The sequence below is a fragment of the Mus caroli genome, chromosome 12 (genome assembly GCF_900094665.2).
Source record: "Mus caroli chromosome 12, CAROLI_EIJ_v1.1, whole genome shotgun sequence".
Lineage (NCBI taxonomy): Eukaryota > Metazoa > Chordata > Mammalia > Rodentia > Muridae > Mus > Mus caroli.
Window position 1 is genome coordinate 107,581,670 of NC_034581.1, and position 16,595 is coordinate 107,598,264.

Below are 16,595 nucleotides of genomic sequence, written 5' to 3' on the forward strand. Positions count from 1 at the left end.
AGCACACTAGCCTTTAAAGACTGAAGTTGCCAGCCTTGGTGTGTAGCTCAGTGAGAGAATGCATCCCTTGTATGTAGGAGACCCTGGTTCTGATCCCTGCCACTGCCAAAAGACCAAACTAACTCCGGGGAGAAGACGAAACTTGAGTGATGTAGCTGGTGGCCCAGGGAGCACTGGAAGGAGGTACAGGGTTAGGGACTTGTAGCTGTGTGCTGAAAGAGAGAAACCTTAGGTGCTTGACACTGGAATGCAACACATAACGGGAGGGACAAAGAACATGGAAAAGTCGCCCTGGAGCTCAGTAACCCAGAGAAGCGGGAGGTTTGGCGTTCCAGCCAAGGCGTTAAGAATGTGGGCAGTGCAGGGGCCTCTCATTTAAGCCCCTGAGAATGGGTGATTCCAGCAAATTCACCCCTCTCTGGTTCTGGAAGCTGAGAAGTCCATGGTTGAGGGACTTCAGCTGATCTTGTCCATACATCTCTGATTCTTGGTAAGAACAGAACCAAGTTATGGTCATCTCCTTCCAGGCATAATCGTAATCGTTTTAGCTTGGATTTTCAAGGGAAGAGCAAGGTCAACCAGATACTTGCTGTGGCCTTGCTGTGGCCTGGCTGTTTTTAATGAACGCTGGGGGCGGGGTGCCGTTAGTGGGAGACCTGACGTGATACCCAGCACTGCCTCTGCCGCTCTTCTCCTTCGCCTGTGTGGGCAGCAGCCCTGTTCTGCCACCCATCGTGTTGCCTTGTCCCCGCAGCTCCCATGGAAGTCGCTCACCAGCATCATTGAGTATTACTACATGTGGAAGACCACCGACAGATACGTCCAGCAGGTATGTGCTGTTCACTCTCGTACCACGCTGTCTGTCCTCTCCAATCCCCATATAGCCACATTACATTTGTTCATACTTTCCCAACGACTTCCCCTTAAGCCCTAGAGCAAAGAGGAAGGAGCTAGGGTCACTAGAGGACTCAGAGACTGGAGGAAGGGACATTCCTCACCCTTAGCCAGCCTGGTACCCCACTTCCTGGGCCTAGGCTGGCCAGGGAGGGCCATGCAAGTTTTCCCTAAGGATGCCAGTGATGGAGAAAGAATAGTGACCCCTCCCTGTGGCCTCCCAGCTTCCCTGGCCAGCCTGGTGACCTCCTTCACCCTCTGTTTTGTTTAAAGAAACGTTTGAAAGCAGCTGAAGCTGAGAGCAAGTTAAAGCAGGTTTATATTCCCAACTAGTAAGTCCTATTTCATGTTCCTGGGGCGGGTAAGGGTGGGCGATGGGTATAGGACTCCAGGTTTGGCAGCCTCCGGAGTTGAACTGAAGAACCTCTGCCACCCTTCTCATGAGCTTGCTCCACTGGGGAGGAGGGATCAGGATTTAAGCTTTTTTGGCCCAGGAGTTAATCTGGGTTTAGTGCTAAGCATTTTGGGCTATGGCAGCTGAAACAGTGGACAGAGGGACAGGGATGTCTGTGGGGATGCAGACACCCCAGGGCACCTGTGACTGATCCCTCTCCTCCATCAGTAACAAGCCCAACCCAAACCAGATCAGCGCCAACAGTGTCAAGGCCACTGTAGTGAATGGCACAGGGACACCAGGCCAGAGCCCCGGGGCCGGTCGGGCCTGCGAGAGCTGTTACAGTAAGTGCTGTCCCGGCTGGCACCCACCCTGGGCAGCAGGGGCCACGGGAATGGATGCTACTGTGTGGCCCCTGAAGGCCCCTGTGCCCAAACCTGGAATGACTCACCATAGTGGGGCTGCAGTGGTGGTGGCGGCGGCGGGGGGAGGGGTAGTTTGGAAGAGTTTCTCAGGAGTATGAGGTTGGCCTCCTTTGGTCCTGAGCCAGGGGTTGGGGTGGCTGTGGTGGCGGTGGGGACACTGTGGGATGCTCTCTGCACCGTTGGTCCTGCTTAAGAATCCATCTATTTCCAACTTTGTTGTCCGTAGCCACACAGTCTTACCAGTGGTATTCTTGGGGTCCCCCTAACATGCAGTGTCGCCTCTGCGCATCTTGTTGGACATATTGGAAGAAATATGGTGGCTTGAAAATGCCAACCCGGTTAGATGGAGAGAGGCCGGGACCAAACCGCAATAACATGGTAAGTGGGACACACCATACTGATCTGCCACCTGCTGCATGTCAGCCTCGGGTCCTTGGCTTCCAGTCACAGTGCTGTATTGGGGCGGTGTGCCCCATTCCACAGAGTCCCCATGGCATCCCAGCTCGGAGCAGTGGGAGCCCCAAGTTTGCCATGAAGACTAGGCAGGCCTTCTACCTGCATACTACCAAGTTGACACGCATTGCCCGGCGCTTGTGCCGTGAGATCCTACGCCCATGGCATGCTGCCCGCCACCCCTACATGCCCATCAACAGCGCAGCAATCAAGGCTGAATGTGAGTCTTCCCCTGTTCTCTTTCTTGGGCCTAGCAGGAGCCACACTCAGGCAGAGTGTCCAGGTTGGGGTACAGGTAAGGGCCCTAGCTCTTGGGGAACATAGTTCTTCACCATACCTTGTCCTTGTCCAGGCACAGCACGGCTGCCCGAAGCTTCCCAGAGCCCACTGGTGCTGAAGCAGGTCGTACGGAAGCCCCTGGAGGCCGTGCTCCGGTATCTTGGTAAGCTCAACGGCTGGGATCCTCGCACCCCGTCTAGGAAATACTGAGTGATCACCTAGTTTACATTATGCCCGGCGTGCCTGGCTCAGGAATACCCACAGAGAGCTGTGCTGTTCCTGTTCCCTCCAGGTCCTGAGTTCCAGATCCTCTGGTTTTAACCTTCCTGGCATACTCTGTGTCCTGACTAAAAGTTTTTGTTTGAGACAGGGTCTTTCTTTGTACATAGCCCTGGCTATCCTGGAACTATGTAGATCAGGCTGGCCTCAAACTCAAGATCCTCCTGCCTCTTCCTCCAAAGTGCTGGGATTAAAGGCGTGCGCTACCACTGATTTCTGACTCAGGTTTATCCAGGCAGAACCCTAACAACAGAGCCCCAGGGTTCAGGGGACACCTGCTGCTGCAAGGAGGTCTCTCCCTAACATAAGGCAGCGTTGGAGGCTTCTGTGAGCCCGTGAGGCTGGCAGTCTTGCAGGGATAGCTCCTTGCCTGTGTTTGTGGACTGTTGACTTCTCGGCAGTGCCCCTGGCCATTTAGGAGTGGCACATCATAGGAGGTTGTGCCAGACACTTGGGGTCACTTGTTTGTAGGGTTTGAGTGACTTAGTCTGCCAGCATGGAGTGAACAGTCCTTCTAGAAAGGACATTCCAGAACCATAAGCTAAGTGTGTTCGTTGCAGGCACAAGTGCCTGGCTTTGCTCCCTGGGTCCTAGGCCCCAGGACTAGCCTCACCCAGGAGGGTGTGGTCAGTGCCAGGACCTGCCTTCTGTGGGGTGGGTCCTTGCTTGGGCCAGCCAGGCTGCTCAATGTCTGGCCAGTAGCCAGTCTTCTGCCATCAGACCCGGTGGCCTGGATGTGGAGGCTGTCTGATGGAACTCGTGTGTTTATGGGCAGTGTCTGGATCTTGTAAGCTCTTGGCACTTACACAGCTATCCTGTAGCTAGCCTTGCAGTGGACTAGGCTCTGCTTGGCTGCCGCCCTTCCTGAAGATATCCTAGATAGCCTTCCTGCTAAGGGTGCTTTGATCCCTGGTGTCAGTGAGCTCTGGTAACATAGGGCTGCTTCCTTCTAGCCTAATCAGTGGGGCTATAGGCTAGGAACGTATTGTTGATGCATGGAGCCTCCTGTACTGTGTTTCTGAACCACACCCTTACCCTTTCATTGCCACAGAGACCCATCCCCGCCCGCCTAAGCCCGACCCTGTGAAGAGTTCATCCAGTGTGCTCAGCAGTCTGACCCCTGCCAAGTCAGCCCCTGTCATCAACAATGGCTCCCCTACCATCCTGGGCAAGAGGAGCTATGAGCAGCACAATGGGGTAGATGGTGAGTGTGAGCTTAAGGACTGGCCCTATGAAGAGGCCAAGCCAGGCCTTCTGGGAGCTGCAGGGCTGGCCCTTGAAGGAAGCCAGGCCTCCTGAGGGCCATGGGACTAGGGCTAGCCCTGGAGCTCCACGTGACTCTTATTCAACCGGCTGTCTTAGTTGATGTTTTCTCTCCCTCTCTCTCCTGTTCCTGGGCACTGCCAGGCAACATGAAGAAGCGCCTCTTGATGCCCAGTAGGGGTAAGGCCTGGGGCGGCCGCTGGCGGGGTGCTGTGGCCGAGTCCTGTCGTGATGCCTGTGTGTACTGTCTGCTAGCAGACTGGGCGGTTCAGGGCACGTATAGGGGCAGTCCACACAGACCCAGGCCACAGCCCATACTTCCGTGCTCCTGTAGACTTGTCTCTTGGTAGAGGGCCCATGAACCCTGGGTCTCTGGCCATGGCCTGTTTTGGCCTGAGCCATGGATGGACTGTCCTTGCACGAGGCCCCTGGTGCCCCCACTGCTATTGCGCTGTGACTGCTCGCATGCCTTCAGCCTTGCTTGTAGGGCCGCTAGTGCTACCTGCAATTTTTGTGTGCCCTGCCTGATGGGAACAGTAGGGATGGGTTGGTGGCTGGGCTTACATGCGGCCCTTGTGTCTGCTGAGGATTAGCTTGGAGTCTGCTGATGGGGTAAGGGTTGTGGGGCACACGCCTGCTCTGGCTGTGAGGGTAGCACCAAGTCTCAATGTCAGTGTGGGAAACACCAACCAGCCAGCATGACCCTGCTCAGGCCCCTCCCCAGTGTCAAGACGCGAGCCCAGGAGGCAGCAGTGGGCAGCGACTGTCTAACTGTACCTTATTCCCTCTCAAGGTTGCTTTGGAAGCTTGCCAGCTGTCAGGTACCCAAGCAGGCATATCCCTTTTGTGTGGCTATGGGACTGGCCATGTTATCTACACCTCAGTCCAGGGGCCCAGGCATGCCCTTCCCAGACCTGGTTTCTATAAAGAACTGTTCATTTCCACTGAATTTTTTCGAAGTCTATCCTGCAGACCTGAGGTGTGTCCTGCAATGAGTACCCAACCAGGATGTAGTGGGAACTCATTGGCCCTGTGAGTGGTCTAGGCAGCTCCCGTGTCAGAGGGTCTAGCCACAAGAGAAGTGGCTGTCCTGAAGTTGTAAAATTAGGCCTCAGTACTGGAACTAGCCTAGGAGCCATAGGCTGGCTGGCTAGAGACAGCCTTAACCTTAGTGGTGCGCCTCAGGCCTGGACCTTGCATAAATAAGCAGGGCAGGTGGAAACTCTGGACAAGGCACTAGCCCCTGGCACCCAAGGTTCTTAACTCACTAACCCTTGCCCCATACTGCCTGCTGCTCTGCCCTGCGGCTTAGCTGCCTGTGCATGCAGCTCACTCTTAACTCTAGTGTGTATCTTCTCTCTCTGCCGCCTCCTCACTCGGGCAGGCACTTACCTGGGTAAGTAGCTCTTGTGATAGGGCTTTGTGTGGGCACAAGGGTGGGGTCCCAGTAGGTACTGTGAGCAAGCTGACCCGAGAGCCAAATGAGCTGCTAGAGAAAGGCTGGGTCCAGGATTCTGGGAAAGGGCAGACTGCAGGTAGAGACAGGCTAGTCTCTAAATCCACATTTGGGAGACTGAAGCTGGGAGGATCTTGGGTTCCAGGTAGCTGGGATACATGCTTAGGCCCTGTCTTAAAATATTTCTTATAAAAAAGAGGGAGATCTCTGATGAAGGGTTTGGTAACTGGCAGATTGTCATGGGGTCCATCCAGTGGCACTAGCCAGGCATGGTAGAGGAGTCCTGTCTTGTTCCCTGCTTGGGGCCAGCCCATCCAGAGACCTGTTTGGCACACTCGCTTACCCATGGCAGCAGATCTGTGATGCAGTGCTTCCTGCTGCGGTGGGATGCCAGGGCCTAGGCTTTGCCTCTCAGCCTCATTCCAGTGACATCTCAGTTTCTCCTTAGGCCCTCAGCCTACAAGCATGCTGTTGTCATCAGAGATCTGTTTCCTACCTAGCATCTGCTGTTTGCATTCTGAGCAAGCAGCAGATGATTGCTGCCCTAAGCAGCCATAGGGAGGATGAGGCACACACGGCCCTGCAGCTGTGCCCTTGACATATACCTTAGCCTGGTGTCAGACCGGGACCCCAGACTGCCAAACTGCCGAATCCTCTGCTGGCCAGGGTATAGGTGGCCCTCAGGGTCGGCAGGGCTACGGGACCACCTGAGCTAGCTGAGGACATCTTACAGGCAGGCTCCTTGGGTGTGGACTTTGGTTGGAGGGGTTGCCTCAGGAGGTCCATCCCCCACCTCCTCCTTTGTGGCCTGGGCTTAGAAGCACTGGCAGTCAGTGTGGATGCATAGCATGCTCCCCCTGCTCTGGCCTCACTTTGTGTTCTTTTTCATCAGGTTTGGCAAACCATGGACAGACCAGGCACATGGTAAGAATGGGTGACTAGGGGATTGACATGCTTCTGTGTATGCACACATCCCTCAAGGTATTGAGGAAGTGGCCCAGGTAGCTCTCACTCCTCACCATGTGCCATGCAGAGCATCTGTGAGCCCTGGCCAGACCTAACAGGTAGCATAGACCCAGTGCATTCAGGTCTCCAGCCCTCCAGGGGCTTCCTACCTGGGCTGTGAGTTAGCTGTGGAGCCTTGAGGCCTGGCTGCCCAGGAGGTTAGGGTCTCGGGCTGAGAGTTATAAGGTCAGGTCAGGGTTCTGTCTTCCTGTGTTCATTCCTCTTGTTCACCACAGGGACCAAGTCGGAATCTCCTGCTCAATGGGAAGTCCTACCCCACCAAAGTGCGCCTAATCCGTGGTGGCTCCCTGCCTCCGGTTAAGCGGCGGCGAATGAACTGGATTGACGCCCCAGATGATGTATTTTACATGGCCACCGAGGAGACCAGGTTGGAACCTTTTCTGGGACAGGACGGGATATGGGAGTCTTCAGCTACCACCCTCTGATTTGTACTGGTTTACCTCTTCCCACAGGAAAATCCGAAAGCTGCTCTCATCCTCAGAAACCAAGCGTGCTGCCCGCCGGCCCTACAAACCCATTGCCCTGCGCCAGAGCCAGGCCCTGCCGCTGCGGCCACCCCCACCTGCACCAGTCAATGATGAGCCCATTGTTATTGAGGACTAGGCGGTCACCCACACCGTGGCCTGCCTGGGCCCCTCCATCAGCCCCAGAGTATCCAGTGAGGCCTGCAGAGGCCAAGCGCGGCCTCCCTCCCCCACCAGACTGCTGCCCACCCTACCCTCTGTTTCCGTAGTGCCCCAACTCCCGCCCTCACATGCAGAGAAACTGCTCCTCTGGTGGACACGTGGGGAAGAAGTGTGGTCTAACTTATTCCAAGACACCGAGGAGTCTTTTTTAGCTTTGTGTTTACTTTCTGGCTGGAGCAGAGCTGAGGAGCGCCCTGGGCCGTGTGCTGCAGGGCTTCTCACCCGGGGTGGGCTCTAAGGTTTTGTTGTGTTCTGTTGAAGGTGCCATTTTAAATTTTATTTTTATTACTTTTTTGTAGATGAACTTGAGCTCTGTAACTTACACCTGGATGTTAGGATTGGTGCAGCAGCCAGCAGCGGCCAAGCTGCCTGCAGGGTTGGTCCCCTGTCTTTTCAAGTAATTTTCATATTAAACAAAAACAAAGAAAAAAATCTCATAAAAAGGAAAACCCCACCAAGCCCTTCTGCGTCTTTTGTTCCCAGTCCCTCTCCTGGTTTAGTTAGGGCCATGAACCTAAGCTGCTCTGATACCCGAAATACCCAGGGCATCCCTTGGCAGAAAGATGGGCAGTAGCCACAGCTAGGGTCAGCTTAGCGCTGGGGGTCTTACTCAGGCTGGCAGAGCATACCACTCTGAGACCTATTCCTGCAGGCCTTTGGCCCAGGGCCTTGCTGCCCTTCCAAGGGGGACTGGACACAGAGGACGCCTTGTGCAGAAACAGTGTCTTCACGTGCCACAATGAGAGCTGACCCTACCTGAGGCCCCACAACTTTTTTCTACCAGGATTTTCTACCTGGGTCAGCTTGGCACAGAAGCTTAAGGTCCAGGGCCCACCCCCTGTGCCCAGCAGATCTCTTGCCCCAGCTGTCAGGCTTTCTGTGCTAAGCTGTGCTGCCCTGGCAGGTGTGCTTTTCTCAAGAATTTGCTCATATTTCTGCTCAGAAATCCTATCTCCGCCTGCGCTTAGCCTTGCAGGCCTAGAGACAGGTGCGGGCCTGGCCAGCTACGGGAGGGAGAGAGATCTGGCTCTGCAGGCCATCGTCCCTCAGGCTGCTGCAGCCTCTCAGCTGGCCAAGAGGAGGCTCAGATAGACCCTTTCTGGGAACAGTGGAGTCTTTTGGCCCCTGCCTCCTGGCCCCCCTTGCCCTCCTCAGGCGCCTGTGATGTGTAGAAATCGCAGTCGGGATTAAAATAGAAACCATTTATGTTCCCACTTGAGATATAGATAAGGGGTATCTCAGCTTCCCTGAGCTTGTGATGAGGCTTATCGGGGTGACAGGCCAGGTGTCAGGGACAGTGCTGTGACACATACCCTACTCACATCCCCAGGGTCATTGGGCTTCTCCCGGTTGCTCTGGCCTCTACCAGGGCCTCCTGTGAGTCCTTTTCCCATCGGGAGTCTGGGGAGCATGGCTCCATCGAGGTCCAGATGAAGCCCCTTCTGGCCTAGTTCCCTCAGCTTTCCACAGACACAGGTCTCTTTCTTACTGACATTCCTAAGTGGGCTCCAGTGCCCACTATAGAAACAGGGCTAAGACTATTGGACATGAAAGCCAAGGTGAAGAACGGGAATTAGACATAGGCTGGTGGTTCATGGGCCCAGGAAAGTAATCTACACTATCCTGAAGCCTTTTAATGAGAAAAACGGGTAGGACCCATTCTACAATGGTCAGGCAGTCATGACTCGAGAGACTGGTGCTGACTTGAAGACCTGGATGTAGCTCAGAGCCACCATTCCAGGTCTTGCCATTCCTGGCCATAGGTTCCCACGGTAGATCTGTGACCCTGCCCTAGATGACAGGACACGTGAAGATAGAATTCCAATGTATTATCTTGTTGGGGCCTTAGAGAAGAGAGCTGCTGACCTGCTCCACACCACAGCATCTACCAGGACACAAATGAGTTCATCCTAGCTGAGGAAGGAGGGACCCTGTCCCAAAAGGCACTGTGGAAGCCTCTACCTACCTCTTCCCTTGGCTGGTGTGTGTCCAGAGGTGCCTTTCTGTGCCTGCCCATCCTGTTACAGCCTCAGGCGTGGAGGTCAAGGTCACTGCTTGTCATTGGCCCATGTGCCTTCCTGCCAGGCTCACAACAGCCCCGTAGCCCTCCTTCATTGTCCAGGGACCCAGCAGAGGAGGTAGGACCGAAGCAGCAATTAGGTACGCTTTCTTACCCGGCCCTCTCCATCCCCTTCTCACCCTGGGCATCCAGCCAGGATTGCCTGCCATTCTTTTGCAGTCACCCCTGGGAGGGGGCCTACTCCTATCCACTCTCATTGTGGCCGGGCACCCTTGAGGCCTTTTTAGAAGACTAGCTGTGCTTAGCCCAGTCAGCCCTGTCTTTCATGGCAGATATTAGCGGTGGAGTGGTCAAGCAGACTGGTACCTAGAGGTCCACAGGACTCCTAAGATGGGAAGCTGGAGGGGGCACAGTAATGGATGCTTGGGTCAGGACACCTATAAATTCAGCCTGAACAGGAACCTGGCTGTGAGCGAAGGGTATGTCCAGGAAGGCTTCCTTGCCTGCCTCTCACCTTGGCTGGCATGTGTCCACAGGTGCCAGGGGGAGCTGGTCTGGCTGGTCAGTCAGGCTTGGAGGGGGTGGCACGTTTCTGGGCTGTTGTCACCATGGAAATGGCAGTTACTGCAGGATATGTGTACAAAGGAAGGGCCACCACATGGAGCTATAAGAGTAGGCCAGGGATCACCAACATGCCTGGTACCTGGGACCACTTGGCTCCCAGTCCATGGGCTGGACAGAGAAATGAAATGTGGGTGTCCAGCACGGCAGTGAGGAAAGTGTGGGAGGGGTATCTCTGGAGTCAGCTGTCCATACTGGACCGGGTCATCAGGGTTTGGGACTTGTAGAGTGTTTGTTTCCCAGGCCCAAGGCCCAGGTTGGGTCAAGAGGCTCAGAGAGAGGCCTGGAGGTCCATGGGAGTCAAAGTAAGGAGGGTGGGATGGCAAGCAAGCCCTTAGTGGGAAGGAAACTGGAAGGACAAGCAGGATTTCTGGCTCTGCTACTCTACGGAATGCTTTGGGGCCAGCATTCTGGGAGTCAGAGACTCTAGTCTGAGGAAGAGCAGCAGCAACCTCACAGAAGGGGGTATTAGCCCACAACACTTGCTGCGGAGGAAATTCGCAGGTACCCCCTAAAAGTGCCTTAGAGGCAAGTGCACCTGCGGGCCCGTCAGAGCCTGCTCTGGCTGACGCCACCCCAACCCCCACTCATCCCAGTGGTTTCTTAAGCTGTTTTTGGAAGTGGTGGCGCTTACAAGTGAGCCTCGCCCGCCCCTCCTTCAGCACCACAGACAGGACCGCGGCGCCCCGCCCGGAATCCGATGCTTCGTGCTTCTGTGCGCCGAGACCGTTGCTATAGAAACGAGGCAACAAAGGGAGGCGGCGCCCGGAGGCGCGAGGGGCGGGGGGGGGCGTCCCGCGGGCTTCTCGTGCCCCCTCCTACCACGAGCAGGCTCGGGCCTCGAGACCTAAAGCTGGGGATCCCAAGTCCGTTCTACAGCTAGAGATCAGTATGTGGCCATGGAATCCTCGGGCGATCCCTGTGGACGCCACCTCACTCCGGGGTAGGGGGCGCTAGGCCGGACCCTTCCGACCCTGGCAGGTGCGCCCCGCCTGCAGCGCGCCCAGCTGCTGGCGTCTAGGGGGCGGGCTCCAGAGGCCCCGCCCAGGTCTCGGAGCCAATCGACGTCCGGGGGCGGGCGGGGCAGGCGCGGGCGGCGGCACAGAGACGAGCGCGGGTGGAGGGCGCGGACCGACCGAGCGCACCGACCATGGCCTCCAAGTGTCCCAAGTGTGACAAGACCGTATACTTCGGTGAGTACCCACCCGCCGTCCGCCTTCGCCTCTAGGCTCCTGGCTGAGAGCCACACCCCGGAATGTACACGGATGGGGTGCGCAGCCACCGTCTTGGGATGCGCGATCCGATCGGTAGCTAAGCTCGCCACGCTGTTTTCGCGGGTGCGGCCCGAGGCTCGAAGGTAGTGCTACGCGGGGCGAGGGATACCATCTGGGATTCTGGAGAAGCGGGTGGCGTCGGGTGGGTTCGGAAGCGTTCGGTAGGCACTGGTCGAGGTACGCAAAGTCCTGGTCGGCCGGGGCTAGGAGCGCCCTCCTGGCCACCCGCATGTTCAGCTTATCGCCCTTCTTCAGCGACGCTCTTCGGGGCGGGATCCAATGAGGTCCGACGCCCGAGACTGGTCCGTTGAGATCCCCTGGTTTCCGCCATCTCTTCACCTTATGGCTGCTTCCCAGCCTGCACATGGGCCCACTAGTGTGACCCATAGTAGTGAGTGACCCCAGTGCTCACTTCGACCTCTGCCCAGGCCGTTGGGCCAGGTCTGGGATTTCGGATTCAGTCCAAGCGGGGGCGACCTTGGCTTCTGCCTCTTACATGCCCCAGCTTGCTCTCTTTCTTGGCCATTTGCCTCTGCAGTTTCACCCGGGGTGGGGCATGGTGACACGTATTTCTCCATGAGCTTGAGAGTGCACTGGGTGACTAGGACCCTGGCCTCTTGGAGGTCAAGGCCATCTGGGAAGGAGGCTATGGTATGCAGGAATTGGTTCCTGCTAAGGTAGCCCCTGAAGGCAATCACCTTTATCAAGCATCCCCTGATTCCTGATCTGCTAACATCCTGGGGCTGTGTTCCTAGCTGAGCAACTTTGCCAGAGTAGCAGTGTAGCTGCCACTGAAAAATAGACTCAGGGCCAGAATAGAGGAAGACAGGGGCATGAAAGGACAGGGACTCTTATGCTCTTCCCAAAACAGCAGTGTCCAGGTCAGTGAACTTCTTCAGATGACGGGAGTAGAGGAGAGGCCACTTTTGTTTGTTCCCAGAGTGGAGGGACCGGATTTGGCTTGGAGTTGTTCTGGGTGGCCTGGAGCCAGGGGTTTCCTGTTGCCTCCTGGAGGGGACAGATTGCCTGATTTCAGCCATTTTTCCTACAGAGAGATGTTTAACAAGCCCCCGAGTGAAGATGGTCTTCAGGGCCTCTCTGTATGACTTTGCTCCAGACCAGGCCAGCTCTGGACTCTCTGGGGCCTTGGCCAACAGGCCACCCGGAAAAAGCACTCTGCCTGCTTGGGCGCCTCTGGCTCTCAGCAGAAAACAAAGGCTCCTCAGAGTCGGCTGGCTTCTGTTCTGTGGGAAGGCGATGGGGGTCCAGAATAATACCCTCTCTGCCCAGCTAGGCTGTGCCCTGGCAGCCCACTTCTGAGTAAACGCTAGGCCCAAGGGACCCCAGGGTGCTGTGAGTCCCATTTTTCTTCCAGAACACATGGCCAAGTAGGGAGACCATTCCCTTCCAAGCTATTAGACCTAATCAATGCTGTATTCCCAATTTGGGTCTGTAATGGGGCCATCGACCCAACCAGTGGGTCTGAGGGTCAGCTCCCTGCCCCATACATGGCCCACATCCCAGAGCTGGCCAGAACATAGTGGTTTTGGCAGCCTTGAGCTGCAGCTGCCACAGCCACTGATGACCATCCCAACAATCTCCTTATCACTGTCCCAAGAAAGAATGCCAGGCAGGCATGGGAGCCAAGCCTGCTTGCCATCCAGGTAGCTCCTGCCTGTTCTGGCTTACCTGTGCCTTAGGAAAGGAAACTAAACAGTACTGTCCCAGGGCAAGGGTCTGGGAGGGGGGGTCCTGGGGAACACCTGCCCGTGTCCAGCAAGTTAGGGCAGTGGAGAGCCAGACTTAGCCACATGGAGGATCCAGGCTTGCTGCCCAGCAGCAGCACTTCCCAGCAGGGGGAGGGGGGCTCTCACAGTAGGCTGTGCTCCCTGTCGTTTGCCAAGGTTGTCCAGAGGAGGCATGGCCCCAGAGGGACCAGTGGGCCGCTCTTGAGAAAGGAAGGCTGGAGAGCTGGCTGTTTCTGTTATCCTCTGAGTGGAGTGCCAGAGCCAAGCAAGCATAACACCCCTCCCTCCTCCCCCGCCACTCTGGCCTGGCCCCTTCCCTTTGGAATTCCGGCTCTGCTTGCTCTCAGCTCAGGCCCTTCTTCCTGCCCACTTCTCCACCCTTTTCCTGCCTTACTCCCTTGGGGAGGCCCAGGCTTCCGTCCATTGGGATGTGGCTCGGCAGTCATTGCCCTGGCGGTTGCGGGGTGGGGTCCACAGCCCTCAGCTGCTGGTCACAAACCTTTGGCGCCAAACTGGCAGCTGGAGGCAGTGGGTTGGGTGGAGTGAGGTCTCAGGGCTTAGAACGAGGAAACCAAATAGGGATCTTTCCTGGTGGTCCCGGGGCAGCCAGGACTGGTGTTCCCTCACCTGGTGCTGAAAATCAAGGGCTTTTCTCTTGACCTCGGGGACTCTGCCTGGCTCTGTGGGGAGGGGGAGAGGTGTGAGGAGATGCACCATGAGGGTGAAGCAGGGGTTTTGAGGAGCAAGGTATATATAATAAATAGGTGCAGAGAGGAAGACACTGAGGGGTTAAACCAAATGTACAGCCTGAGACTACTTTTTCGGGATGAGCAAGGACAAAGGGCCCCAGGGTAGCTGAGGGAGTCTCTGTAAACAGTAGCCTAATCTCCGAGTCACCATGGGCGGGGTGGGAGTGGAGCTTGATGTCCGCCAGGGGATGTAAAATGCAGGGGTGTGGGACCTGGAACCTTCTGGACTGCAAGAAGAGGAGGAACAGGCACGATGCTTTGACCTCCTCCTCCTCCTCCTCCTCTTCCTCTCTACAGCTGAGAAGGTGAGCTCCCTGGGCAAGGACTGGCACAAGTTCTGTCTCAAGTGTGAGCGCTGCAACAAGACACTGACCCCCGGCGGCCATGCTGAGCATGATGGGAAGCCCTTCTGCCACAAGCCCTGCTATGCCACACTGTTTGGACCCAAAGGTAAAGTAAGCAGGGTCCCAGCCAAGCAGTGGTGGCACACGCCTTTAATCCCAGCACTTGGGAGGCAGAGGCAGGCGGATTTCTGAGTTCAAGGCCAGAGTGAGTTCCAGGACAGCCATGGCTACACAGAGAAACCCTGTCTCGGAAAAACAAAGACAAACAAACAAACAAAAAAAAGTGAGCAGGGTCCTAGCCAGGCCTCAGACCTGGGACAGCCCCTGTGTATGCTGGGGTCTTAGACCTGGGACAGCTCCTATGTATGCTGGGGCCTCAGACCTGGGACAGCCCCTGTGTATGCTGGGGCCTCAGACCTGGGACAGCTCCTGTGTATGTTGGGGCTTGGTCTGCTCTTTCCTTCCCTGTGCCCTTCCTACCCTGAAAGCCAAGAAGCAGCTTTGGGAGAAGCTCTGTGTGAGATGGGTGGGGTCAGGGCCTCCAGCCATTAATCTCCTGGCATACCCATCATCTACAGGTGTGAACATCGGGGGTGCTGGCTCCTACATCTATGAGAAGCCTCAGGCCGAGGCCCCTCAGGTCACTGGCCCCATTGAGGTCCCTGTGGTGAGAACTGAGGAGCGGAAGACCAGCGGGCCCCCCAAGGGTCCCAGCAAAGGTGGGGACGGGCTCTGGGTGGGAGTTGGATATGGGTGACCAAGGTCCACCCTGACCCAGTTTCACCCCTCCAGCCTCTAGTGTCACCACGTTCACTGGGGAGCCCAACATGTGTCCTCGATGCAACAAGAGAGTGTACTTCGGTAAGTGACTCCCTGCCCCGCTGACTCAAGTGCCTCTGCCTTGGGGTTACCACCAACCACCCTTCTCCTCCCTCCCAGCTGAGAAGGTGACCTCTCTGGGCAAGGACTGGCACCGGCCCTGCCTGCGCTGTGAGCGCTGCTCCAAGACCCTGACCCCAGGCGGGCATGCTGAGGTAAAGGGTGCACTTGGGACGTAGGAGGGGACAGGGAGGAAGAGCACGCTGGAGTAAGGATTCGGGAATTCTGCCACTCCCTGATCTGGGGTTGCCCTAGGCTAGATGTACTGCCTCTGGCCACTAGAGGGCAGTTTCTGCAGCTACTCCCTGGGGCTCTGCTATTCCTGTCAAAGTGAGTGGGCCTGTACATGACCTTTGAAGCCTCCGAGTCCTCAGGGAGCTGACTAGCACATCATGAAGGTCTCGGCCTGTCTGGGGAGGTAAAGGAAGGGAGGGGGTCTGTGCTCAGCTCCTCTCCCTCCACTGCCCACAGCACGATGGCCAGCCCTACTGCCACAAGCCTTGCTATGGAATACTCTTTGGACCCAAAGGTGAGTAGAGTCCCGGGGGAGGAGGTGAGGACCTCTTTCCCTCCCCAGATCCCTGTTCGTTCCCGCTCAGCCACGCCGGGCACTTTTCTCCGCAGGAGTGAATACGGGTGCTGTGGGCAGCTATATCTACGACAAGGACCCGGAAGGCACAGTTCAGCCCTAGATCTGCAGATGCTGTCCTCGGGGTCCCCTGTTTGACCCGGAGGCAAAGTGGCCTGTTGCCTAGTCCTGGCTCAGCGTGTCTCGCCTGCAAATCCGGGACCTAAGTGGTGGAGGAGAAAGCCTGGAGAGTCCCAGAGCTTCGGCCCCCTTTGTCACCTTGGCGTGTCCCGTGTTGCCCACCGTTTACTTCCTGTCTGTGTGCCTCCGTAGCCCCATGGGTCCTGTGTTCCTGTGTCCCTGATAGCTCTCCAAGGTGACTGTCCTATGATATGATATCCCTTTGCCCACACCTGCCCACCAGTATTATTTATGCTCTGCTTGCCGGTGATGGGCGTGAGCTCACAGCATTTCCAGGGTGATGGCTGGCGCCCTTGCGAGGAGCCCTCTGCTGGTTCCCACACAACTCCCTACCTACCCTCACATGGTTCATGGCTATGGAGACTTTTGCTGTCAATAAATAGTTTGGTTTGAGGATTGCAAGACCCAGTGTTGTGTGTGTGTGTGTGTGTGTGTGTGTGTGTGTGTGTGTGTGTTGCATATAAACACAAGACCGCCCTTTCTCCACAGACATCCCCTTGTATCCATGGGCCCAGTATTGGTAGGGATGTAGTCCAAAGACATTCCTGAACTGGGGAGGCTGACTTAGGCATCAGTGCCAACCGTGAAGTGTGTGGGAAGCAGGGAGGAGCTGCACTGGGCAGAGGAGGGAAGGAAAGGGGTCCGGATGATGGACAGATGGAATCCATAGAGGACAGAAATGAGGTATATACTTGTGATGAGCATGGCCGAACACCTCACAGGTGTTTGAAGTCCAACTTGAGGAAAGCAGGAGCCATGTAATGAGGCCTGGAGGCAGGGACCAGAAAGGTCCTGTGCAGAGCATGTGGAGCTGGTGGGAACTGGGTGGAACCTGAAGTGGAGGACGGCCTAGTACCGGGCAGAGAAGTCCATGGGAGATTAAGGGTGCTGTTAGACACCAGTCCAACCATGCTCAGCTACGGCTGTTTCCCACTATGTCCACAGGACAAGGCCTTTGACCACCCTGACTTGTCTCTAGTGTATGGCCTAGTAACAGAATGTGGACAGTCTGTTTGTTAGGCAAGGTTTGAAGTGA

The 16,595-nt window shown here is 56.3% G+C and overlaps 3 protein-coding genes across 14 annotated transcripts in view; 2 read left to right on the forward strand and 1 right to left on the reverse strand.

Moving 5' to 3' along the window:
• The window catches only part of Mta1 (metastasis associated 1), a 38,402-nt gene extending 30,793 nt beyond the window's left edge, over positions 1-7,609 (forward strand). For 2 of the 9 annotated variants that reach the window (XM_029484476.1, XM_029484474.1), the window contains 12 exons: positions 755-829; positions 1,168-1,226; positions 1,517-1,632; positions 1,940-2,091; positions 2,197-2,386; positions 2,519-2,608; positions 3,776-3,928; positions 4,132-4,167; positions 5,372-5,383; positions 6,336-6,367; positions 6,685-6,836; positions 6,922-7,609. In XM_029484476.1, the coding sequence (XP_029340336.1) occupies positions 755-829; positions 1,168-1,226; positions 1,517-1,632; positions 1,940-2,091; positions 2,197-2,386; positions 2,519-2,608; positions 3,776-3,928; positions 4,132-4,167; positions 5,372-5,383; positions 6,336-6,367; positions 6,685-6,836; positions 6,922-7,072 (1,218 nt within the window). In that variant the 3' untranslated portion in view covers positions 7,073-7,609. Of the gene's footprint in view, positions 1-754; positions 830-1,167; positions 1,227-1,516; positions 1,633-1,939; positions 2,092-2,196; positions 2,387-2,518; positions 2,609-3,775; positions 3,929-4,086; positions 4,168-5,371; positions 5,384-6,335; positions 6,368-6,684; positions 6,837-6,921 lie in introns of all 9 variants that reach the window. The other 7 variants (XM_029484472.1, XM_029484475.1, XM_021178716.2 and 4 more) reach the window with 4 other exon arrangements.
• Positions 7,610-9,210: 1,601 nt separating this feature from the next.
• LOC110307069 lies at positions 9,211-11,467 on the reverse strand. Of its 3 annotated transcripts, XR_003838397.1 has the most exons (3): positions 10,431-10,890; positions 9,690-9,772; positions 9,211-9,264 (listed from the first exon to the last, which is right to left on the reverse strand). XR_003838397.1 is itself a non-coding variant. In XM_029484477.1 (2 exons), the coding sequence occupies exon 1, from the start codon at positions 11,455-11,457 to the stop codon at positions 10,750-10,752; it is 708 nt and encodes a 235-aa protein (XP_029340337.1). In that variant the 5' UTR covers positions 11,458-11,467; the 3' UTR covers positions 9,738-9,799; positions 10,431-10,749. The 3 variants fall into 3 exon arrangements, 2 of the variants coding, with proteins under 2 accessions (XP_029340337.1, XP_029340338.1); XM_029484477.1 differs by lacking the exon at positions 9,211-9,264 and having other exon boundaries at positions 9,738-9,799; positions 10,431-11,467; XM_029484478.1 differs by lacking the exons at positions 9,211-9,264; positions 9,690-9,772 and adding an exon at positions 9,778-9,839 and having other exon boundaries at positions 10,431-11,467.
• Positions 10,596-15,961, forward strand: Crip2 (cysteine rich protein 2). Of its 2 annotated transcripts, none has more exons than XM_021179289.2 (7): positions 10,596-10,989; positions 13,865-14,017; positions 14,490-14,630; positions 14,704-14,772; positions 14,851-14,945; positions 15,262-15,319; positions 15,415-15,961. In XM_021179289.2, the coding sequence occupies exons 1-7, from the start codon at positions 10,947-10,949 to the stop codon at positions 15,480-15,482; spliced, it is 627 nt and encodes a 208-aa protein (XP_021034948.1). In that variant the 5' UTR covers positions 10,596-10,946; the 3' UTR covers positions 15,483-15,961. The 2 variants fall into 2 exon arrangements, with proteins under 2 accessions (XP_021034948.1, XP_029340339.1); XM_029484479.1 differs by having other exon boundaries at positions 10,980-11,153.
• The last annotated feature ends 634 nt before the right edge of the window (positions 15,962-16,595 follow it).

What these genes read in the sequence shown, in the direction of transcription:
- LOC110307069 (XM_029484477.1), bottom strand. Translation starts at nt 11,457, where the DNA reads ATGGGTCACACTAGTGGGCCCATGTGCAGGCTGGGAAGCAGCCATAAG.
- Crip2 (XM_021179289.2), top strand. Translation starts at nt 10,947, where the DNA reads ATGGCCTCCAAGTGTCCCAAGTGTGACAAGACCGTATACTTCG. An exon ending in TGACAAGACCGTATACTTCG is followed by an intron (nt 10,990 to 13,864) that starts GTGAGTACCCAC and finishes TCCTCTCTACAG; the next exon opens with CTGAGAAGGTGAGCTCCCTG. An exon ending in AATACTCTTTGGACCCAAAG is followed by an intron (nt 15,320 to 15,414) that starts GTGAGTAGAGTC and finishes TTTTCTCCGCAG; the next exon opens with GAGTGAATACGGGTGCTGTG.